Below are 25,393 nucleotides of genomic sequence, written 5' to 3'. Positions count from 1 at the left end.
TATTACGAGGCACGCCGTATATATAGCGGAGGGCACGAACGTTTTTCGCGTTCAACCAACACCGGAAGGCGGCTGGCGTGGCTGGAAATCGAGACCGCGATCCCGTGCTCAGCAGCATATGACGCCACAGCCACTGCCGCAAAGTATTCTATAGGTAACTGCACCGGTGTTTGTGCATTGTGCCACCCCAGCAGACACACTTCGCGGAGAGCATGAATGGCACATGCCGGGAACAGCTATATAGGTGCGCGGGTGGTGACATGTTTGGATGATGCGTTCAACCACAATGAATTCTAAACGGGCCCCATGGGCCGCACGACTCTCGTTGGCGTCGATAATGCACGTAATAAAGCACGCCTTACGAATGTCATAATGCTGCCGAAATATTTATACCTCCGGAAAGTTTGACACAGTCGCTCAGGATAATGGCAGTCTGGTCCGTGCCGTGGTCTTCCTGTATCTAGCCACAGGCTGCCGGTAACCGCTGCCGCTGCTCAAGCGGCAGGCACAAGCTTCGTAAATGTCACAAGCGACAGTGCACGGAGTGGTCAGTAGAAACGATCCGTTTGAGGGCTACAAATTGGGAGAGTACACGCCGATCCTTAAACTTATAGTTTGTGGAATAACTGCACAACGTTCAGTGGCGGAGCTAGCATGCGCGGCCTAAGTGCCCAGAAGAATGTTCAGTACAGAAATTTTGTTCAGATCCATCCCCATGTGAACGTTGCCCTTCCGTGTGATTTATACCTAGGAAATGTGACTTCAACACGGTTGTTTCACAATGTAGCCGGTGTATGTTCTTGTCCTCACCTATCATACATTTTATCGATCCGCATTTGCAGCAATCTTTTTTGTCCCCTTGATGCGCCGATTCTGGGTGAATGTTGTCGCTCTTCTTTCTTTGCCCTCCCTGGAAGGCGTTTCGGTACAAGGTTAACGCTGCCGAGAAATAAACAATACATGTATGCGTTCGATTGATCGTGAACACGAAGTTACCAAGAATCCCTACACAAGTAGAATTGATGGGCAGAAAGGAATGAACACGAGTGTTCCCCGGAACTGTCGGGAGGCTTTCGGAGCCTCCTGGAGCCCAGAAAGTTCGGGAATCCCCATTGTAGATTACGAACAGCTCCCTTGTTGAATCGCTGACAGGGCCACATACCTTTTTGCAGTTGCGAAGGTTGGACACGCATTCTGTGCCACAATCCTTCATATATACCACGAGCAGGCCGAATTTCTCCCCGATACTCTTATAGCGGCAGATTGTTTACGCGAGATGAAGACGAAAAGACAAGATCAATTACCAGGAAGCCAGCGCTATACTGATCACGACACACATGCCCCTGTTCCACGTAGGCGTCCATGAGCTTGCTGGTAACAAGAGTTCCCACGAGGAGAAAACTGGCAGGGTGTTGTAGAATCCACGGCACTGAACTCGAAAAGTGTGCGCGGTCCTTGCCACGACCGTAAACGTCCCGCGTGCGTGTATACTACAGGTCTGCCCCGGTCGTCTCGGTGTCGCCCAGTGCCCGAGGGTCCACGTGAAAGCAGGAGAGGATGCGCGCCCTGCACACGGGGCAGTTCTGCACGCGGGAGAAGCAGGCGCCGCACAGGCCGGCATGCCGGCACGGCAGCAGCGCCAGGCTGGCGGGTTCCACCTGGCACACCATGCAGCAGGCGCCCGCGGGCGTGAACAGGGTGCGCAGAGGCCAGCTCTGGCCGTTGGACAGCTTCACGTGCTGGGCCAGCAGCCGAGGCACGCCAGCCGCCGACAGCTCCACCGCCCCGACGAGGGCCACCTGCGGCACGAAGCGTTCCGCGGGAAGAAGGGAAAGAAAAAAGAAGAAGAGAAAGGGGTTTTACGTGACAGAACCGCGATCTGATAACGAGACACGCCTCCTACATAGTTTGGAAGATTAATTTTGACCACTCGGGGTATTTCTCGCGCGTACACAATGCACGGTGTACGCGAGTGTTCTTGCATTCTGCAGAGCAGGAGTAAACCAGGCGTTTCACCAGGCGAGATATACTCCTGTGCACGTGCACTGCGTCTTCCCACGAGGCATCCGTAATCGTTGCTGTCGAATGAGTGCAGTTTGATGAACCTACAACCGTTTATCTTTTATATATATATTTGTGACATGAAAGTTTTGGTGTTCTTTATGATAAAAAAGAAAGAAAGCCACGAAGATATGTGTAGAATTTCTCGGCATTCGTTTCCTTTCTTCATTATTCATTTGGAAGACGCTATGTAAATCGCTAATCTTTTGTATCCGGAGCCGAAACAGCGATCCGCATAATTCCTACACCGCTTGAAGTCAAAGATTCGTTACCAGCTCATGACAACGGAGAAGCCTTACTGAAAGGCCGGAATACGTGTTAGCTCTAAGCCATTGTTGTGGTATATAGTTTGATCAAGTGAGAGTGCTGGGTCACTTTGCAGACTCAAGCAATATTGCGGCCTGTTTCTTGTCTTTCGAATACTTAAAAAAAAAGATCGACAGCGACACTAAACACTGCTTACGTGTGGGAATGCGAAAGCATTATACCGTTTGTAGACTTCGGAATGTCATGAACGCTCTCATTTTATACACTCGTGAGATGGCGCCACCTACTCCCCATTGGCTGCGCCATCACGTGCCCAATGACGCACGCACGACGACATACGTTTGGTCAGCCAGATGGCTGTGGCGTGACGTGCGCAATGACGCATGCGCACTAGGCACGCCTTTAGTCTGCCAGGACCGTGGCGTCGGGGAAGCGTGCTCGTCTCGCACCCCGTAAGTCCGAGTTCGATTCCCTCCGAGACAGAAATGCGCCGAATTTTCTTTTGAAAGACGTTAATTTACTTCGTTTACAGGAACCACCCTGATAAATTTGACGTCAATACGAGCATTATTTGATATGTTTTTACTCTTTGCACCGTCGGCCATAACTCTTTGCACCGTCGGCCATATTTGGTACCACCTTTCGGCCACACCGACAACGACGGACTTCCGCGCAGTGGGTGTTGTGCCACACAGCGTGCCTATCATGGAGGCAACGAGTGGGGCGGGTTACGTCAGCACCCGCGCCGCCTCGTTCCTGCCGACGATGAGTCGCCAAAGGGATTTAAGGCAGGACCGGTCCATTGTTGGTAGAGAGTCGCCACCAGCCGCCCCGTCGCTCTTACCGCTGCTTGTATGCTATTACCTGCTATATCTGTACATATTGTATAAAGCTCTTCGTCTCCTCTTCATCTGCTCCAAGAGCTCGTCCTCGAGTCACAATATTCGATTGATGTGATGCTTTCGCATTAAAAATTATATTTTGTCGTTTTACCTGATAAAACCACGTGCGATATGATTACGAATTTCGAGCAGCTGGGGTTCTTTAACGTGCACCCAATGCACGGTACACGGGCGTTTTTGCATTTCACCCCCATCGAAATGCGGCCGCCATGGCCGGGATTTGAACCCCCGGCTTAGCAACGCGAAGCCACCACGGCGGGTTTTTCGGGGCTATTTGTAGAAGCTTGCACCGGTTCTGGTGACGTGTGTCTGACATCTCAGCACGCATAAAACACTAAAACCCCAATGGTGGACACGTTCGTGGGCATAATTGCATCGGCTAATGTGGCGTCACGTGACCTAGGCCTCTAAGCAGGCAAATGAGTCGCAATCAACGACGTCAACAAAAAAGGAAACAAAGTATAACGGCAGTTTTACGACAACTTTATTTCCAGCTTGCTGCCACTTTCGACGACGGCCGCGGCGAGCTATCATTGTGTGGTCCAACCTGGAATAATTTTTAACGCTGACAGCAAGCAGCACCAGCCTCCCCAGTGGTGGAACTCGAGACCAAGACTTCGTATGGTAGCGACACTCTCCTCCTCCACCTTCACTCCTCCTCGTTTCTCTTCTCTTTCACGCTCCCTCCTCGACCGTGGCGCCGCCTACACCGCTCGAGCGTAGTAACGGCGCCAGCATGCGCTCCTCGCCACTCCGTAGACGCTTCTCGAGCGAAAATGGCGCTGAAGCACGGCGCGAGGGCACACGTGATGCTATTAGGCCAATAGCGACGCGACGTCGGCCTCGGCCAAAGCGCGCGAGGAGGAGGAGGCATTCTTCAAAGCGTGGCGCGACTTTACGAAGTTTAAGGGGCTTTAATGTACAGCGTTTCGCTCATCAGAACTGCCACGCTGCTTTCACGACACTGCTTTCAAATCTTGACTTACGTCCGCAGCCGATCGAGACAACGTGCAGCTGAATGTCCTTCAATCTACGATGTAATCTATCTCAGTTGACGTCCACGATGATGACGATGATGATGGAGCGTGCTTTCGGTTTCGGGTTTCAGCTTGCTTCCCTATGCTTCATGTGGCGCAGACTCGGCACAGTTTCCCGCTACAATGCCGTTTTGAAACAGGATGGAGACCGTTCTTGGCGCCATTCGCGCAGCTCCTCGATTACTGCGCTTTTTAAAAAACCTATACAATAATGTTCCAGATACAAACAAATCGAAAAATAGACAGCCACAGATACTCTTAAGGCTGTATTAGTTGCCACAAGATGGAGCTAAATGCTTTTTTTTATTACTCAGTACCTGCATCGCCTAGGAAGGCATTACAGCAGGGGGGTACAAACACATCTACATCAATTGTCACTCATTTCAACACACAAAGCGCGGTAAAAGTTTTCAATACATTACATTACATTTCTATCAATTGGCAGCAAGCTCGTTGGTGTGAGACCTGAACTTTGTCACAAGTGAGATTCTCTCTCAACAGCTGGTATAAACACAACTGTCCTGACATACTCTCAGCCTGCGCGCAACGCTTCAGTGTTGCGTTTCACTGCTTTGAAGAGTTTATTTTGGTCTGTAATGAGGACACCTGCATCTAAGCATCAGCCGACACTTTGTTTTTGAGCTCAAGCTCCTTCACAGAAGCAGCAGAACGCTTCCTTTCCCGTTCATTCCTCAATGCGTAGGTTCTTTCTATTCTCCTCCTCCTTCCGCCGCACGTTCGCCTCACGGACCATTTGAAGCACCCTCTTGGTCAGCTGTACAGTCATCGTCCGATTTTTCGGACTCCCTAGGAGCCGCGAGGGCGTCCGAAAAATCAGGCAGTCTGAAAGAATTAATGCATGTCTTTTACTGCCCTTAAGGGCTAAACTTGCTATAGGCCCATCCAAAAAGCTCTGAAGGCCTGCCAGTACACTTATTAGGCATACACTGTGACAGGAGATGGCGGGTGCACGCGTGTATAATGAAGGAATACATATTGTTTCCCATGACAATTGCATCTTCCCAAGCTTATTATGCTTCACCTCAATACTTTCGCGCACGCTTCGCCGCGTAACATTGCTGTACTGAGGCGAAGCTTACATTCGGGAACCGGCATTACTCAACGCGTCGTGCTTTCCGAGATTCGAAGCCAATCGCGAAGATTACAAAGGCGGAGTCGGTGCCACTGTTGACAGCGCCGAATTCTTTCAATGAAAAAACACGGCACCAAACGGCAAGAAGCTTAATAGCGAATGTCGAAGCAGCCGATCTGCGTGCGATTGCCCCGGTTCGAGGCGGCGAGGTAATCAAAATGGCGGCGGTGGTGGCTTTGATTAATGCCATTTCGGACCTGCGGTCACGGCAAAAAGTCCGGAAAATCGGACGGCGAAGGGTTCTTGCATCCGAAATTTCAGATGTTCTTATACATAGGCTCTATGGGGTACGCGATGGCACAGCGAAGTCGTCCGAATTAGCGGGCGTCCGAAAAATCGGTCGTTGACTGTACACTGACCACTCCTCAAGCCGACAATACGGCGTCAAAGACGATTTGTTACGATTCCTCTCTGTTACTCGAGCCAGCATTACCGCGACTTCCGTTCCCCTTCAATAAAATTACAGCTCATTTTCGCTGATAAAACCAAACATTTCCCGAGGATTTCTAGACTATTAGAAATTCCTGAGAATTCCCAGTTTTCCCGGTTGCTAGACACCCTGGTCCCATTTCTCAAGAAACAGAAACACACCTTTACATGTGCTGGGACATCGCCTAAAGCAGGATCCTTCGTTGGATGAAATTGGATGGGATAGATGGGCAAGCTGCTTTCTGCGCAGGCGCGATGTCAGATCGACATTACATATAGCGGGGCCCTCCTTGAACACGAAAAAAACCGAGCCACGCAAAAGACGGCGCGCCGCAAATATTTAAAATTGGTGTTTCGAATGTGTTCGAAAACAGTGTTGCCAGATTTGCAGTATGTATATATTAGAAATTCAGTAAATTAATCATTGAAAACTAATTATTTGGAGCAATGCAACAAATACCGGATGCATCTTGAGGTTGATGTTAACAACATACAGTTGGTTTTATCTGCACGAAAGACACCACTTAAAAAAAGAAAGTTGGCACGTGATAGCTGGGACACTCTATAGAGTAACTCAAGGACAAGACGATTAAGAAATCTGGAGACCTGGCGAAAAACTGTAAATGAACGCAATAATGTAAATGCACATGTTTCACATGTAAAATATTGCAACCACTTAGTACAATAATTGGCAGCCCTTCAGGAAAGGCAATATGAACGTATGAATTCTAACCTGAAAACGTGTACTGAATTAAAATTATTTTGTAATGATACGCATAAATTGCAATCGCACATCTGTTTCCGGTGAGCCCATAACATTCATTGGTATTACAGAGGACGGTGTTTTGCTAGCTTGTTTGCTAGCACCGTATCTTGTTTATTTCCTAAAAATGCACATCAGCTATAGCAAAAAGCTCTTTTGTGAAGGAGCTTAAAGGAAAGCGTGTACTTTTTTTAGATATGACTGCATTCGCCGCTCTTTTTTTGAAAAAGATGAAGAAGGTAGCGGTTTTACCCTATCTGTACCAGTCTGATTAACGAGCACTTATTTTTTTAGTTCAAACATGTCTGGTTCAAATTGAAAATAAAGCTGTTCTGAAGACCACAGCCTGCGTCTTGGGTGAATGAAAGCTCCTGCCATTTTAGGCTATAGCATCGCCCGCGAAATTCTCAGCAGAATTTTTATTTTTGTTGGTAAACTTGCATGTTGTAGTTGTTACGTAACATGTAGTCACTTCCGGCTCACGGTGTCCTCCGCCATGACAAATACGCACATATACGGCAAGCACTGCTCCAGCAATTTGCGTTCCCGTGGCCGAAAGTGCCACGTACGTCGGTATTTTGCGCCTCGGATGGGCCATGCGGAAGCAAGTAGAAAAAATGCTAAGCCTCCAAGGCTCTGAGCTCACTCACCACTTCCATGGGCTCTGCCTCGGAAAGCCGCACAAACAGGACACCAAGTGAGACGCGCGGTTCGCGTGGTGGCACAGTGGGACACACGCCAAGCCACAGGTGTCGCTGGCAGCTGTCAAGACTGCACAAGCACGTGACCGCGACCCTCAATGAGGACGGAAAAAGGAAAGGCGTAGGCCATGTCGCGTGCACGAAATGTGGGGTTATGGCCCTCGAGAAGAAAGTGTAAACAATACGAAATCAAATAACGTTTCAGTGTTTTGTGCACGCGTCTGAAATGTTTTCTCCGCGGCCAGAAAAAAGAAGTGGACAAGTTGTTCTAATCTTCTTTAATGTGGAATGGCGCCTGCGCTTCGTGGGGTCGAAGTCCACGACCATTGCATGCATGCGCCTGGGGACTTGGGACAATGAATTCATAATTTGCGCGTGCCCTTACGGGTGGAAATGTTGCCGGCGAGCCGCAAAAAAACAGAGTGTTCAGCGGAGGACGGAAAGTGCCGCTTCATCTATGGCACACGCTGTCCAGAGGGCCCACGACATTGCGGCGGGACTTCATCTCCCGGTCCCATCGTGAGCGGAGCCACCGACTTGATCTTCGGGAGCCTTCGGCTTTGGCTCCCCACGATCTCAGTCCCTCAGGACTCAAATAAGGTTCCTGTCATGTCACCTATGGCACCAGTACGGTAACGTCGGGAATGGCGTTGGGCGCGACCCCTTGGGCCCCGCGGTTGTCTTGAAACGGGCCTGACGCTAGTGGGAACATAATAATAATAATAATAATAATAATAATAATAATAATAATAATAATAATAATAATATGCGCAGAAGCCATAGAAGATGATTCGGTGCTCATTCGGTGTTGCACGTGTGCACCGAATGAGCGCACAAGGTAGATGGGGAAGTTACACTACAGCCGAGAGCCGCTGGCGAGAGCACACCTGGCGTGACGTCATCGCGCCACATGTAGAGGTGCCGCCCGGGGATTCAGGGGCGCGAAAGGCCAACCGTTCGCTCGCCCTCGCGTGTTAATTTGTTCAGAGTCACGTTTTGCGTCAGCACAAGCGCGGTCAATTCATGACCAATCAGGCGAGCGCAAGTGAGCGGTTCGCTTTCCGAACCGTTCTTAAGAGCGAGCGCCAGGTGGCGCACGTGCAACTGACGCCGCCGCTCCCCCACTGCCGCTCCGCGCCTCTCCTGCTCGCTACATCACGTGGTAAGCGAGCATGCAGTCATGATAAACTTCGAAAACGACTACCGTGTAAACACATTTTACAGCGAAGCTGTTAGCCTCTCGGTGGTCGGCATTTCTCGCGTCCGTCCACGAGCAGAAACTATCATCATCAGCAATGGCTCATACCCCCCTAAGCAAGCAAAAATGCAATGGATCGCTAGAAGCACTCAGCAAAGTCAAACAGTGCACACATTAGTTGGAATCACAGAACGGCGCACGCTTCGACAACGAACAAGCTCAAAACAAATATATCATCATCAGCAACGGTTCATACCTCCGTAAGTCACAGGCTACAAGCGCTCAGCAAAGTGAAGGGAACAGTCATACATTCATTAAAATCACAAATACAACACACAGAGCAGCATACATTTCAACAAAGAACAAGCTTAAAACAAGCATCCGAACCACCAATAAAGCATTGCATATCCCCTCAGCATTTGTAGTGGTGGTTCTGCAACAGCTTCGCTGGACATTCGCTTTCGCAGGGCCCGGATGGCGAGTCAACTTTTTTTTTGTATGTTATGGTAAGTACAGAAATAAAAAAGTTGGTATTTCACGATCACTGATCCCACGTAATCACTGTCATGACGGATTACAGAGTACCGAGGTAAGAGATATATCTGCCACTAGAATATAGAGAAAAACGAAGCACACGTAATCGGGTATCGCCTCATCAGAAGACGCACCCGCGCCGACTTGGGAGATTAGCTCATCGCCATCGGGCTAAAATAAGGCCGTTCGTAAATAATCACACTGCAAGTTCTTCTTGCGCTTTCGGTCGGTTGAAAGCGTTTCGTCGCTGGCAAATAATATTTCACACATAGAGTGAAAAATGCGCTTTCCTACATTTACACAGTCCTTCGTCCGCTATGGGAAGCGGAAGCCATGCAGAAGGCATGCAATGGCGGCGTGGTCCACACGTTCAAAGATGGCAGCGCCCATGCAAGCAGCGCTGTAAAATGTCTAGTTTGACTAGAGTGTACACTAGTACACTCTAGTTTGAAGTGCACAGACGCTGATACACGTTAGGGTTACTGTATATTTGGCTTCCTTTAGGGAGAGGGAGCATATACATTAACTCTAATAAAGGCTAAGGTTCCTAGATAAAACAAGTTTTCATCTGGGGACCTTAATACGCGTGTACGCATGGCGCCACGTGACGGCGAGTTATGACCGTAGGCCGATTCGCGGGCAAGCTTTTCTCACCGCCCGGACCGCGTCACTGTCCTTAATTCCCTAATTATTGAGTTTCTTGTAGGATTCTGTTCATAAATGCCTGCCTACTGACAAGATGTTAACCACAAGGGCTTTCCTATATAGGATCATATGAAGTAACTTTTACTGCTCAAACATAAATGTCCCTACCTATAAAAATTGGCGATTTAAAAAAATTTCTCGCTGCAAGTACGACCTCGTCTTATCAACGTACGTTCCGACTTTAGTCACGGAGTGTTTCGCTAGATTGCTGCCACGCCCGCAGCACTTTTATTTCCTTTTAAACACTGCGCCAAACGGTGATTAGCAGCAAGTGACGCATCGTACTAGAGGTTAAACGCAACCATATATCGGAAACCAGCAGCGATCATCTGTATCACAGCTGCGTTCTGTGCACGGAGCAAGTGGTTCTGTGACAGCAGTGACTCCAGCTGTGATCTGTAATCACAGTTGGAGTCACTACACAGGCGTGACCCTGGTGGCGTACAGAAAATAAATGCGGGGCTCTAAATATTTTCCAACATGCTGACTTATAAGTATGTGCCGTGAAGATTCGAGTTACGGTTTAGAATTGCGGTGCATGAAGTAGAAGTATGGCGGTAGCGTCGGGGCGGGGTTTGACCGGCCGCACTATTCTAGGCACTATAGTCGCACGGTGAACGCGACTAGGCCGTCATGACGAGGCAGCAGACCGCCACGAAGCTGCCCGGCGTTCAAGGAGCGGGCCTCTGGAGTTGGCAAAGCGCTTCTGGCGCCCGAGTGATGCGACAAGCAACTCGGCGCATCAATGCGCGGCGCTTCGGTCGTCGCAGCGTTGTGCGCGTGAGTCGCCGTCCTTATCCACGGGAGACATTCATTTAACTTCGCGAACCGTTGCATTATCTGTATAAGTGTCATTTCCTATGTGGCATCGACGCCTGTCACTTGTGTTCTACGTTCCGCGACACGTCAGGTACCGTTTGTTTTTGTTTTTCGTACAGCTGTCCTCGTTCATAAACTAGCTAGTTCGTGTTGACTGACTTCTTCATGCAGGTAAGTTCCTAGGCCCACGAACCATCTCAGATCCTAGATCCACAGGAAAAATCTTAGGACTCTTCGTTTTCTTTAACTACACACTGCTGCAAGGATAATCAAAATTTGTTACACGGCCATATGTGGACATAACAATACACTGCCGGCGCATGTTAATTATTACGTGGTTCAAATAATTCTAATTTAATAATGTATAGATATTTCACTCAAATTTGAAAAAAAAAATCGAATACTGGCAAACCCCCTTTTCCTTCTCATATCCCATTTTATAATATTTGATATGGGTTCATTAAGCGAATCCAGTGAATCTGTATGTACGTGCGATGGCCACGCAATCAATTCATATGCCAATAAAAGATGGCACGTGGCAACTTGCCTAACGGGGGGCTCCTGGCCCATGCAGTCTCCGGGTGCCCCCCAGAGGCTGCCCGCCTGCGCCGCTTCCCGCAGCCTCGGCCACCCCAGCCGCGGCCAGCTTGCCAAAGCCGCGTAGCTTAGCCCCCAGTAGAGCCACACCTGGCATGGGCACTCGCTCCACAGCTGCAGCGCCAGACCTCCTGCATGGCGGCGGCCATACCAACACCACAGAGCTTCACCTTGACTTCTTACCGTCTGCGGTGCACGGCAGGAGCAGCGCTGGTGGCGCCATTTTGTGACGCCTCATCTAAACAAAGTACCTCTGACGCGGTTTGCCGGTTTAGCGGGGGCGTAAACGTGAGCAGCCAGATTGGTGGCGCCACCTGGTGGCGCAAGGCTCGACCACACAAACACAAAGCTATTTACTATATTCTGCTTATCTGCTGTGTAAATTTTCGACAGCGGCGTAATCGTGCTCACAATTACGCCGCTGCCAAGAATTTGCACCAGCTGCAAAGCAGGATATAGCGGGTTACTGCAGTTTTAGCTCTGTGTTTGTATGGTTGAGCTCTACGCCACCAGACGGCTGCACTGCTCCGGCCGCCCACGTTTATGCCCCTGCCCATCCGGCAAAACGGCCCAGCCACCCCCGTTTGCCGAAATAGCGGACACCCTAAATGTATCCAACAAAAATTCGACATGTTCACGATCACGCCGCTACCAAAAACTTACAGTGCAGCAAAGTAGAATACACATGGTTACTGCAGTAATACTCTGCGTTTGTTCTTGTTGAGCTCTGAGCTACAAGGTGGCGCCACCAAACCAGCCGCTCACATTTGCGTTCCGGAAGCCTGGCAATCCGCAAACGGTAACAAGTTTGAAAACCAAAAACTAAGAGTATGAATGGGCCAAACAATACACTGCCGGCGCATGTTAATTATTACGTGGTTCAAATAATTCTAATTTAATATTGTATAGATATTTCACTCAAATTTGAAAAAAGAATAGAATACTGGCAAACCCCTTTTTCCTTCTCATATCCCATTTTATAATACTTGATATGGGTTCATTAAGCGAATCCAGTGAATCTGTATGTACGTGTGATGGCCACACAATCAATTCATATGTAAGAGTGGCCTTATGCCACTCTTACCATGAGTAAATGTCAGTGATGTGTATGGAATCTTCAAATAGGACCACGAAGATAAGTTTGAATATTCTTATAAGCACACATAAACACATGCTCTGTGTGGGAAAAGAGTAAATGTTTATTGCCATGCAAAAGACACGAAACCAAATAAAGGAACGACCTGATCGGTCGTTCGGCCATGTGGCTTCGCGTATTTTACACAATACAGTTGAAACTAGATTTAACAAAGTGATGACCACGGTCGAATTATTTCGTTAAATCGGGAAGTTCGGAAAATCGAGTAAGGAATTTTTTGGTGCTTCAAAATCTAAAATTGCAGCATAGCGACACCCAAAAGGTACTGCGGCGTTGCATTTGCCACTAACCCACGCCTGCATGTGTAAAAAGTCCGCGAGGGTGGCCCAACTGGTACGCCATTTGGTAAGTAAGAATGCTAGTGAGTGCTGAGTCCATTGTTCCATGCATGGGTGCAGCGTGCAGCTTCGTTAAAATAAAGCTAGGGCCGTGACTGGGGTGCCCAGATGTTTTAACGCGATAGCATTAGAGCGCACGCTCGAAGAAAAGCCCATCTGCGTCAAAATTAGAAAGAAATCACAGCTTCCTTTACTCATTTATTCCTAGAAAAGCTTATTCCATGGCCCTTCACGCTATCGCGTCAGAAGGACCATGGAAATTTACAAGATTCAGAGAAAAGAAATTAGAAGGGAAAATCTGTACGATAATATGAAAGGAAGTGCCTTGCCATTTGAAGCTCGAGCTGGTTGTGTAAGAACAAAAACATACCATCGCAAATATTCACAATTAGACGAGGCATGTATATCTGCAGAAAAAATCCGGACACCACTCAGTACAACCTAATGGAATGTGAAGGGATTCACCCAGCGAGACCAGTACGTAATGTACAACTTCCAGAAGTGCTTGGACTTAAAGTAGACAGAAGTATCAACTAGTCAGCAGTCAAGATAAGCAGGAGACATTTAGAGCATTCATGGAAAAAAAGCAGGGAAGACACTGACAAGACAGGATCCATTACAGGCATAGGCAGCGGTACAATGTAGACAGAGAAAATTAAAGAAATGTATACAAGAACTAGAAGGAAAAACATTGATAGCATACCTAAGTAACTCGAACAGGCTAGGTGACGATTTGTCCCCGTCCCATTTCAAAACGGATGGCAATATATCATTATCGTCTGGGAGGTCTGTCTGTGGCGGTTGCTGTGAATGGTGCCCATACATCACCCACGCGCTGGCTCTCGTGATCTCCAGATTAGTGAGGCAGTCACGGCGCACTTCACTCCATTTGTAATTTGCCGCATGAGGCAGATTGTCCACCCCAGCCAATATATTGCGAAATGAAGACATGTATAGAGCTGTGAGCTAATTTTGCGTTAGGGAGTACATAGTAATCATGAAATTTTTTTCTCACAGAGCTGACTTCGTGACAAAAAGGATGTCAAAAGCAAATCCTTCTGATTGACGAGTTTGGAGTTTTCAAGGTTAATTGTCTCCGTTAAACACAGATCCTCGCTTCACAAATTGACACACAGAGGCAAATTCTCTGTCCAATGTTCACTGGTTTTGTGTTACGAAACAGTGCAGTGCTTGCGAAGGCACCTTGCTCACAGAAACCATCCTTGGGAAGTGAACTTCGCAGAGCATGCACACACTGCCTTCACAGAAGTATTACCTGGGTGTCCGTTGCTCTCACAGGCCACTACAAAGGGGTTCTCCACTTGGACCATGGGATGATAATCCTTACGCTGGGCAATGTATGTCACTGATGAGCCAGTGCCATCCAGGATGCCTCTGCCGTACCTGGACCCAGTGTGCACGTTAGGCAATCCCGTCATCACAGCTGTAGCCCACGTACCTGACAAGAAGGAACAGAAGTGCCATGCACCCACATACAGCCACTAGCACGTCCAGCTCCATCGTGGTAGCTGCACATATGACAATGCTTGTTGCAAACCTGCTTCATGCCAGCATTGACCTCCATTTCTTTTATGCTAGTTTCCTCTACTTTAACCACTCACGAAACCATAATCACTCACGGGTAACTTAGCTACACTTGGTGTACCTCCTCTCTTAAAAGAACAGGAACATCAATGTGTAGAATTGTATAGAAGTCTATATAAACTGTACGTCAGTACTTTCCATATCAGCAAAAAATGTAAAAACAGCAGCACCAATCATAAAAACATGAAAACATTCATCAAGAAACAATAGCCAGAAATTACACATCACCATACTCAGTGGCATAATGCTTTCAGTTAGCACACTTGAAAGGACTCCCAATGCAAGTGACAGCAATTGCAATTAGAAACTGCACTCTGATATGGTTAGATTTGCAACTTAGGCACATGTAATGCTCGAGCTAGTAGACATTCGGAAAATTTGTCACAGTATGCAAACCTTCAACAGCAGTTCCTGAAATTTCAGTTTTGATGGCATGGCTTTCTGGCTCAGACGAGTACCACCAGAGCTTGTAAGGCATCTTTGCCTTGAAATCTATCAAAGCATGTAAAAATGAATTGTGTCTCACATTCCTTATTTCCATATTTAACTCAATGAAATGTTCACTGATAACTGAACCAATCTTAGTATGCTCTCTTTGGGATGACTAAGAATTTAGGATGAATAAGAGTTGTGTCGTATTGTTTTGAAATTCTCTGAATTTTACTTCACAGTAGGAATTACTCCTATACTACATAATTTTTGCAGGCCAGCAGTCTTCTTTATCAGTTCTAAAATACCACTGGTAATCTACTGACAAATAGGCTTATAAGCTCTGGAAGGTGGCAGCAGACTGCACTATGGCTTCCATGAAATGATTACTTAGGAGATAAACACAGCATGAAGGACAAGGCGAAAGCAGAGACGACGTACGCAGCACTGAGTAACAACCACTTCTTATTGCATTTTCAGTAGCAATATATAGGAATTTTTATGTGCAGAAAGGTACCAAAACACAAAAAATATATATATGTGACATGCCACTGTTGTGTGCAGCTTGCAGTTTCATCCTGTCTTTTGTAGTGTTTTTACCCCCCTTCATGAGGGACCAACCAACCCAATACAGCACACTCCTGCAAATTATTACTTAATAAGTTCTATTGTTCGTTTCAGTCAATGTGGTGTAGTGCTGTATCATTATAATTACTGAGAGGCAAAATTTTACGCTGTTGCAGTTCATTGGCAACTGTTGCCTCTATGAGGACACGTGTGGTCTGACAGTGATTTGCAAATTATTGTGTCATAAACAAAGCAACTGCTTGTCGTTGTAATGAAGTTGCTAAATATATGGTCAATTGACATCAATTATGAACTGGCTTTAATGGGGCTCATAATAATGCTGTGAAAACCATATAAGACCAAATCAAATTTAGACTGCTTATTACGCATGACAAGATAGTCGCAAGTTTGCACTATAAGCAGTACTGCGCTATGACAAAAAAAGTAAAAGCCAGCACACATTTAAAACATATAACCAATAAACCTGACAATCAAAGCATGCATACAACCAGGGCGCTGGCACCCTTTTAAACTTGCAAAGGTTGAAAGGTTCATGTTGAGGACACGCCTTTTCAGACTGCCTTTGAATGAAGCAGACAGAATAAAGCAGGAAAAAAATTCAACAAAGGAAAGCTGCAGATCACATGAAAAGCCAAGCAGCGACAACGGGCTCATGTTTGGTGCGGAGAACATGCCACTGAGGAGTGGCCAGAGCAGAGGTGTAAAGGCTTCTGTCGCCTAGGCAACCCAGACATGTCCACAGAGCTCCGAGCCGTAGAGTAATTGTGAGGCACAATTATTTTATACCAAGGTTGTTCAAACAGCAAAATTTTTAAACCCAACCAAATGTGAATATTTGAGATCTCAAGGTTGCGCTGCCAACTGCATTGTTTAGACTCTATAGCAACTTTCTGAGCTTTCTTTAGTTGTCTAGCTGCCCATTATTGTTTTTCAGTGCTACTTGATCCTGGTTCACTCTTTCAAGGGTGACCTAAAATTATTCAAAGCGTGTTCATGAATGATACTGCACTGCATATTTCTTGCATTTCTGTGCACATTTTTGAGCTGAAGATGTTAAGTTTACTGCCAAAGTCGGCAAGCATGTTAGCAACTTCCTTGACCGCTGTAGGCATCATTCCCATTTGCATAAAATATACACACTGCACGGCAGCCCAGAAACTAAAATAATAAAAGACAAGATATGTGACACGTGCCTGTAGTAGTGAAGACTAAAGTACAAGCAAGTTCTCAGAAGAAAAGACAAGTGCCTAGGCTTCCTGCAGTTATTCAGTAATCCTTCACAACTGTACTACTCCTGTCCAACTGGAAAGTCCACAAAATAATTCCCACATTTAATTAAGAAAAGGACACCACACTTGTCTTCGTAACCACCGTCCAAATTACATCACCAGTGTCTGTTAAAAATTTATGAAGCACATTGTACGTTCCCACGTTGACACTTTTCTGTCTATTGCTTTCATCCAAATCACTATACATGTAGAAAAGATCATTCATGTGACACCCAACTTGCTCTGTTCCTACATGACTCACATTTTCACCTCTATCTCAATATGAACTTCAAGAAGGCTTTCAACAAGGTGTCACATGTTCTTCTCCAGCATAAACTCTTGCACCTTAATCTTGACCCAACAATCATTGACTGGATCTGAGGATTTTGAACAGACCGAGTTGCCTATTCCCGTTCAATTCAGTCTGTATTGAGGCTCTATCCTTCGGCTTCTCCTTTTTCCGATATATTTTAATGACCTTCCACTAAACTCATCATATAATATGCACTGGTACGCCAACGATAACGGTATATACCAACTAATTGTAAAATTCATCAGGCTGCTTTGTACTTTAGCATGATCACCTCCAAATCCCAGTATGGTGCAGCAAATGGTTTGTATTCCTCAATGTCAGTCAGTGCTCATATCATAACAATTACATATTCTCCTTCTATTACATGAATAATTTTACTTTTGTCCGAGACATTTAAATACCTAGAAATGCATATATCTCGCAGTGTATCTTGGATCCACCATGTTGATCAACTAATTCCTGCAATCACATACTAGGTTATCCATGCCATAACTTGTTAGCACCTACTTCGATCAAGCTGTTCATATACAAAACCTTAATTTGATCAAAATTAGACTATGCTAGTGCTATTTATGACACCTACTAAGTTATAGTTCTGTCCAGAACTAGGCTAGCCAGGTTCATTCTCCATGACTACTACTTGTAAAACACAAGTATTTCAATTAGCTTCAAGATTCTGGTTCTCTTGCTCTCCTCCCACTGCAAAACCGTTTGTCTTTGTTTATTTTACAGCTTCTTTCATTCACTGCCTCCAGGTAAACAAATTATCATTCCAGCGCATTGCTTCTCTCAACTAGCACATCCTAATGTAGCGTATTCACCACATCATGGTAATACACTACGTGGTAAAGGTAAACATTCAGCAGATTCAATTCATTCAACAGCCTAGTTTCAGATTCAGATTCAGATTGAACAGCCTCGATTCAGATTCATTCAACAGCCTGGTTAGGAATGTAAGAATGAGACGGTCAAGCTTTGAAATGTCAGGTTTCTAAAATTAAAACAAATTTTGGTTGGTGTGCAGTGTGCAGTGCACACTGTAACGAATGTGGCCACTGGTGGTGCTGTTGGCCCCAAGAGCCCAGCCAACATTCGCCGTAAGCTATAGCAACAAAGGCTGTGGCATGAAACGCCACATGGAGGCTACCTAGTGGCACGTACTGGGGCATTATTTATTTTAATTATGCTTTCCCGACCCGACATAATTCACAGGCTGGAGTGGTATGTGCCATCAAAGACTGTCACAGAAATTGGCATTTTCGCCCTTCGGGCGAAACACTGACTCTGATAGCAAGTTTTAGCGTTGTGCTGGAACTTCTCGATTGTTTTTCTAAGAATACGCAGGCCCGACTAACATGAATGCGATATAAGTGGGTGCACCAAAGTTTATGGCACCCCTAAAAGCTTTGCCACAGTATGTAGGGCCTGTAATGACATCACACAGGCTCCACTACATTGCCCATAAGGAGTTGCTCCAGTAATATTAAACGGCTTTCAGGTTTGAGCTCCGATACTGTTTTGCACATTTATTATTTAATAGGTTAAATATATTTGAGATAAGAGGCACGCGCTGTGAGTGTTATGCTTTGTGACATTTGTCTGTGGACTGCCATTCTCAAAATTCTGAGGAATCATTGAGTCAAGAATGTAAGACCTGGTGTGAGCAACTTTAGTGATAGAATAGTGTAGCAATATAACCTGCATATGTAGCGTATTATACAGCATGTCATCTAATATAGCATACATAAACCTAAATATATGTGCAGCCTTGTGGCAATACTGTTGCCGACGGCAAAAGTTCACTTGGGACGTCTATATAATTGCTATCGCAATAATAAGCACAAGCCAAGAGACTCACCTAGCTGTGTGTTGTTGCTATCCAATGCATTTCAAATGTTGTGAATATGCCAGTGAGATTCCAAGCACCAGTAGAGGTAAAATGGTACATCAAATTATGCAAGTTTTTCTCTATACTAAGAAAGTGAAAAATATATACTGTGGAACAAGTATGATGGTGTGCTTTTGCACAGCAATGGGACTGAATTTTTCGTATTTCTTCATTTGAATTGTGTTTGCAAGTTCTCTATAAATGTTGATCGATACTGAGACTTTTGAAGAAAGCAGTTAGAAGTGAGCATTTGTCCCTGTAGTCATTGTGCTACAGTGCTGCAAGGTAATGCACTCTTCTTCACTGCTCTGAAAAGGAATTGAGCAAGCACAAAAAAGAAGTTGCATTTTGTTCGTGAGTGTGCGTGCCCAGATTGCTCCCAAAAAGTTAATTACAAAGTAACTTTATTAAATTCACTGCCTACACTTTCTTCAAACGGTATGCCTCCTGCACCGCGACGCTATATATTCCGTCTGCCAGTGTGGTTGACAGCTCAAAGGATAAAGATCCTTTGTCTCAGTGCTCAACATAGCAAAGGCACGACCACCCGAAGGAGAAACCACACAAAGAATTCCGTCGACGTGTTTAACCACACAGTAATAAGTACGTTCCGAGTACCAGACAGTACCTCTTCGAGCCCAAAGCGGGGATTACGACGCCTTTCCCAGACAAAGCACACCAGACCAGTCAAAATTTCGGCTTGCCGAACTTGCAGTCTGCAAGGATCTAAAGCGCACTTCGGTTGTGTCACACAAAAGCGCTAGCTTTTGTAGACACAGTAAACTAAAAGCAGATCGAGCACGTAATGTCCAAGCATGTCTGACTCCCTATTACTCTAGACCTCACCCACGCTTCATGTTTCGATCACATTCAGCACTGGTCACCGAGGATAGACTGTGCCTACGTGACAGTGGTATACATTGAGACAAAGGGCCATGACACAGCTTTGTCTTTCTATAAAGATCTTCCTTAAGGACTTTAAACGATAGTTGAAGCCGACGGGGAAACACGCTCTGCGTGCGTTATCGCACCTCATTACAGTGGCTAAACAACACTATGCGAAACAACACTATGAGCACTGCTGCAAGCACGTTCTCCGCCAAAACTCGCTTTCACACTGCAGTGTTGAATGCGTCGCTGTGTCGTCTGCAAGCGAACAGTTGAACTAGAGGCCACTGTCGTCACGACGCTGTGGCGTTTACTTGCACTGTATAACCACAATACATACTCGTAATACCGGTATCGCTTGACCGAGGCAGAGCGGACCTCGATGCAGGAGACGCTGCGGCGACGACGTATATTCTATCGTCTGCTAGCCTACAGTCCACAGACCAGCTACTCAAACCATTGACACGTCATTATAAGTGCTCCCGCTCATCTTGACTTATGCCGCAGACCGGTGAACGTGTAGGCATAGTACTGTGTTTACCGTAGAAGTACCACATCGTATAGCTAATATTACATATCCTACATAATTCTAACGCCACCACAGAACGTCTGCCCCCAACTTCACGGGAAAGCCGGAACGTGAGCGGCTCGGCTTGTCTTGGACGTGACATAGACCAATCCCTCCTTTACTATATGCCTGCCGCGTTGTCCGGTAGCTCGGTTCCGGTTCCTCTCCCTTTTCTCTTCTTTATGGATAGATGGATGGATGTTATGAGCGTCCCCTTTTGAACGGGGCGGTGGCTTGCGCCACCAAGCTCTTGCTACTATGCTGCCTAATATCCTACCTAGGTTAACCAATGAAAAAAAAAAAAAAAAACCACTATGAACTACCACGTCCAAATTTTCTGATACCCTATTGCGAACTGTGCTTTTGTACGTCTCCGTCTTTTGTCGTTTCCCTACTTTTCTTCCACCAATCCTCCAATCGCCTCTTACTGATGTCTATTGCGGACCTACATGTTTGCTTTACCACTGCTCCCGCTGAACCCAAGGGTTCTTCAAGGAGGCCAGTGGTGCCTAAATCGACCGCTGGATAGACGTCTTCACATTCTAATAAAATATGCTCCGTCGTTTCCCTAGCTTTACCGCAGCAAGCACATGCTTCTTCTTCCTTCTTATATCTCGCTTTATAGGTGTGTGTTCTAATAAGGCATCCCGATCTCGCTTCGAAAAGTAATGAGCTTCCCTTTGAGTTATCATAAATGGTTTCTTTCCTAATTTCGTTTTTTCCCCTTAAGTAGTTACTCATGGCAGGTTTCTTTTCCATTGCCGCCACCCATGAGATTAATTCAGCCTCTCTGACTTTCCGCTTGACCTTCTTTGTTGCTGTGTTGCCCACCCCACAGGCCGCATACTTGCTGGTAAGCTTCCTAGTTCTTTTCCTCCACTGTGAATCAATGTTTTGCCTGTACAGATGCCTGAACACTCTCCCAGCCCATTTACTTTCCTCCATATTCCTCAGCCGTTCTTCATACTCAATTTTACTGCGAGCTTCCCTCACTTCAAAACTAGTCCAGCCCATATCCCCTTGCACAGCTTCATTTGTAGTCTTCCCGTGAGCGCCCAATGCGAGGCGACCCACTGACCTTTGGTTCCCGTCGAGTCCTGATTGTACCCCTGATTTAAAGCAAACAACCGCATTTCCAAAAGTAAGTCCTGGAACCATTACCCCTTTCCACATACCTCGGAGGACCTCGTACCTATTGTATCCCCATAGCGCTCTGTGCTTCATTATGGCTGCATTTCTCTTCCCCTTGACTGTTATGGTTTTTTCCTGTGTTTCCATATATCCGTTGCCTTCGTTTATCCATATACCAAGGTATTTATATTCTGTTACCCGAGGTATTTCTTGGCCCTGTATCTCCACTGTCTGTTCACTGTTTTCATTGAATACAATAACACCTGATTTTCTAACACTAAATTTCAAACCTAAATTGTTGCCTTTCTGTCCACAGATATTAGCCAGACGTTGCAAATCACTTTGCTTGTTTGCGAGCAACACAATGTCGTCCGCATAAAATAAACCTGGGAGTTGCTGCTCTATTACTGTACCTGCCTGTTTGTATGAGAGATTAAACCCGATATTACTAGGGTGCCTCGATGTCCTCCTCGCCCGCCGCTCCGTTCAGGGTGGAGACAAGTGCGTCGTCTGCTACGGCGTCCGCCATGTTCTTGCCCGCTGCGAGCGGCGCGTTGTTGGCGCGCGTGTGGACGAGCTTTTTGACGGAAGCAATGCGCTTTTTTGATTACTTCGATTACTTCGATGACGAATTGCTCTACTATTAAGAAATATTTTTGCACCGAAAAAATATGCGCGCATTCCATAAGGCCCCTCTTTTATGCCTTCGTGTTTCTACTTAGTGTCGTTTTAATGCTGTCGTCTGGAAGTACCCTCGTAAAACGCGTTGCAACCACTGATCAGCGGCCTGGCGTGTTTGGTTTACGAACTGTAAATACAGAAATTAAGTTGCGCGGCAATCACTTTGTTTCACAGTGGGAAATGATGCGTTTAACACAAGCGTTCACAGAGGAATGCAAAAATTGCTACGCTGCCAGCAGTTCTGTTCTTCGCGAAGAGTTACGCCGTGAACCTGTGTTGCTTGTGAGCATGTTGGTATGCAGCCCTGGAAATTCCTATTGCATAAGAAGATACCGGTGGTAAAGAAAGAGGTCAATAAGTGACGAGTAGATACGTGGTTTCGGTCACGACGTATGCGTCGCCATGCAGGTTTTTATTATGTCAGCTGTCAGGAGGTGTGAATTGCCACAGGTCTTTCGTAGATCTCAGACCAACGACCAGAAACTACAAAGAAGCCTTGAATTAACTTGAACAAAATAAATTAGAATGTCAGCTTGCAGCTCAGCTCGATAAGTTCGAAAAAAAAGCGGATAACTTGTACAGACACAAGGTGAAAAATCAGCACGCACAGCAAAGTAAGAATAAACACATAAATGAAAACTATATTAAATGAGTAAGACATGCACATGAAACGAAAGTTTTTGAATTCTGCCGATATGCATTAAAATTTAATTTCAGTGTTCACTATAGGCGCACTCCTGCACACGTCTTGCTTGCATACCCGTCAAGTCCCGTTGCCGCGGCTTGACGCAGGTGCACACGCAGCCTCAGTCTCGCGTAGTTTGACACAAGGAGCTTTTCCACTGTTTCTTTGTGTTCCTGACAGGCGCCCGTTACGCCGCATCGCAACATCTTTGTCAAGTATGCGGTTACAGCCTTCAAAGGAGATTTCATGGTGAAAACGATTTCTGTCCAGGTGGTGATACCATTAAAATGTTCCTCGCAAGATTTGAGAACTCGCATGACTGCATCGCTTGGGTAATGAAGGTTGCTGCCTTCAGAGACGTATTCCTTGAGGGACGTCAAGTATGCATGCTCACTGCTGCTTGAGCCTAACAATGCAGGCTTGCACTGCTCGCAGTGGCCAATAGATTTGAGGATCCCTTTTATAAGAAACCCACCGATATGAAACAAAACCTCGCACTCAGCTGATGTTAGCTCTTCGACAAACGGGATCTCCGCGTCGTCGATTGCTTCAATCTCGGCTGCCGCTTCTTCTTGCATACCTGCCGACAGCAGGTCGATCAGGTACTGTGCGTTATCGACATCGTAGCTAGTCGATGACGGTGTGTGGAAGAATTGGCTGACACAAACACCTTGAGTGATTACTGCACAACGGCACGTAGCAGCCGGGCATTTTGTGCCGACGACACCCAGCGAGCTCGTCGCAGCAACGTCCTACCACCTGCACCGTGCAGCGCGCGCGGCGGGCATGAACATGGCGGCGGTGGCTAGAACGAACCGGTTCTGGCGGCACCGGCGCCGTCAAAGAATGTCTCCACCCTGAACGGAGCGGCGGGCGAGGAGGACATCGAGGCACCCTAGACACGGAGGAAGGAAACTAAGGAGAGGCCCTGACGTCACTCTTTGTGAAGCAAAAGTGAAGCCGGAATTCGGCGTTGCTCATGGCGATGCTCCGCCTTTTGGGCCACCCTCCTCTCTTGTTTACATCTTTCGCGAAACCACGCCGCGCTGCGCGTGGTGCCCGCGCACTCGCGCAACATCTGGCAGAGCACGGTGCAGGTAACACAGCGCAACAAGACACGGTGACTAACGCAAACCCGCCCACTCAGCGCCTTTGCCACGGCCCGAAACCTACCAGAGCAACACGTGTGAGCGCTCAAAACCATAACAACGCCGCCATTGTGGCCCAAAAGGCGTGGCCATACAACAACAAAAATAAAAAAGCAGCAAGAAAATGAGAACCTACTACGTCATTTCCGCCACACTTTTCTCCTAGCGCGCGGAGGGGGTAGGGCCTCTCCTTAGTTTCCTTCCTCCGTGCACCCTAGATATTACTTCCTTCTAGTATAGAGGCTAGAAGGTTATAACCTTCTAGCCTCTATACTTCTAGCGCCCTCTCCATCTATGGATGGATGGGTGGATGGATGTTATGAGCGTCCCCTTTGGAACGGGGCGGTGGCTTGCGCCACCAAGCTCTTGCTACTATGCTGCCTAATATCCTACCTAGGTTAACCAATGAAAAAAGAAAAAAAGAAACACTATGAACTACCACGTCCAAATTTTCTGATACCCTATTGCGAACTGTGCTTTTGTACGTCTCCGTCTTTTGTCGTTTCCCTACTTTTCTTCCACCAATCCTCCAATCGCCTCTTACTGATGTCTATTGCGGACCTGTTTGCTTTACCACTGCTCCCGCTGAACCCAAGGGCTTCAAGGAGGCCAGTGGTGCCTAAATCTACCGCTGGATAGACGTCTTCACATTCTAATAAAATATGCTCCGTCGTTTCCCTAGCTTTACCGCAGCAAGCGCATGCTTCTTCTTCCTTCTATCCACAAAATCCACAAAAAGACGACGAGCGCCTCTCATGGCGAACGCCTGCAATTTGCAATCACGTGCTGTGGCCTCTGAGATTAACATGGCATCTGTCACAGTCTCGGAGGCCCGCAATAACGCTCGCTAACAGACGCCCGCGCATACAACGCGCCGGCGGATGCATTCAGCCGCCGCTGCCACATCCGCCGGAAGTTGAAAAGGCAACGAGCGCCGCCTCACGGAATTTATGCTGAACTAACTTCAACTAAGGGAACCACCGCTACAATGGAAAAGCGAACAACGCTGCGGGCATCTAGTAAAGGAGGCATTGCATAGACCATGGCATAGACCTTACGGTCGTAAGGATAAGCCATGGAGGAAGGAAAACGTAGGAGAGGCCGTGAAAGAGACGCGCCCCGGCCAGCGCGCAAGTGTGGCAGAAGTCACTGGATGTTTTTCGCAAAGGACTACTGGGACTGGTACATTAAACGTCAACGTTGTCATAGCAACTACGTTCCTAAAACTCTTGCTGCCACTCTAGGCCTCTGAAAAGTGAAGCAGATTTTTCGGCCCTTGTCTTTCTCGCAACAGATTCTGTTCGCGAGACAACCTGACTTTTGAGCGTGGTGTGTAAGCTTGAAAGTTGTGTTTTGGGTTTGCGAGTGTGAGTTGTCAGTCAGCAACACACACACTCTCAAGTAATCATGGCGTGGGTCTTCGTCGTCGTTTTCAACGTACCGCGGAAAAGCACAGAAGCGCGCCTGCTTCACTAAAACTGTTACAGAAGTTTTGTATGCTCTGTTCTGACGCGCGTCGGCAACACACATACTACCGGCGG

General features: G+C 46.8%; 1 protein-coding gene across 4 annotated transcripts; it reads right to left on the bottom strand.

Annotated features, from left to right (window-relative positions):
• Positions 1–372: 372 nt before the first annotated feature.
• Positions 373–24,551, bottom strand: LOC126533519 (uncharacterized). Of its 4 annotated transcripts, none has more exons than XM_055071914.2 (7): positions 24,325–24,551; positions 19,989–20,652; positions 14,120–14,189; positions 13,937–14,064; positions 11,117–11,297; positions 7,263–7,383; positions 373–1,799 (listed from the first exon to the last, which is right to left on the bottom strand). In XM_055071914.2, exons 3-7 carry the CDS (start codon positions 14,179–14,181, stop codon positions 1,491–1,493), a joined length of 801 nt encoding a protein of 266 aa, XP_054927889.1. In that variant the 5' UTR covers positions 14,182–14,189; positions 19,989–20,652; positions 24,325–24,551; the 3' UTR covers positions 373–1,490. The 4 variants fall into 4 exon arrangements, with proteins under 4 accessions (XP_054927889.1, XP_054927888.1, XP_054927890.1 ...); XM_055071913.1 differs by having other exon boundaries at positions 19,980–20,652; positions 24,325–24,550; XM_055071915.2 differs by lacking the exon at positions 14,120–14,189 and having other exon boundaries at positions 13,937–14,119; positions 19,980–20,652.
• Between the last annotated feature and the right edge of the window lie 842 nt (positions 24,552–25,393).

This window comes from Dermacentor andersoni, chromosome 7 (assembly GCF_023375885.2).
Source record: "Dermacentor andersoni chromosome 7, qqDerAnde1_hic_scaffold, whole genome shotgun sequence".
Classification (NCBI taxonomy): domain Eukaryota; kingdom Metazoa; phylum Arthropoda; class Arachnida; order Ixodida; family Ixodidae; genus Dermacentor; species Dermacentor andersoni.
The sequence above is the reverse complement of the archived record's forward strand: the minus strand, read 5'-3'. Positions and strand labels throughout refer to the sequence as shown.

What these genes read in the sequence shown, in the direction of transcription:
- LOC126533519 (XM_055071914.2), bottom strand. Translation starts at nt 14,181, where the DNA reads ATGGAGCTGGACGTGCTAGTGGCTGTATGTGGGTGCATGGCACTTCTG. An exon ending in TGAGAGCAACGGACACCCAG is followed by an intron (nt 11,298 to 13,936) that starts GTAATACTTCTG and finishes GCCGCCATGCAG; the next exon opens with GAGGTCTGGCGCTGCAGCTG. An exon ending in GGCCAGGAGCCCCCCGTTAG is followed by an intron (nt 7,384 to 11,116) that starts GCAAGTTGCCAC and finishes GTGCTTGTGCAG; the next exon opens with TCTTGACAGCTGCCAGCGAC.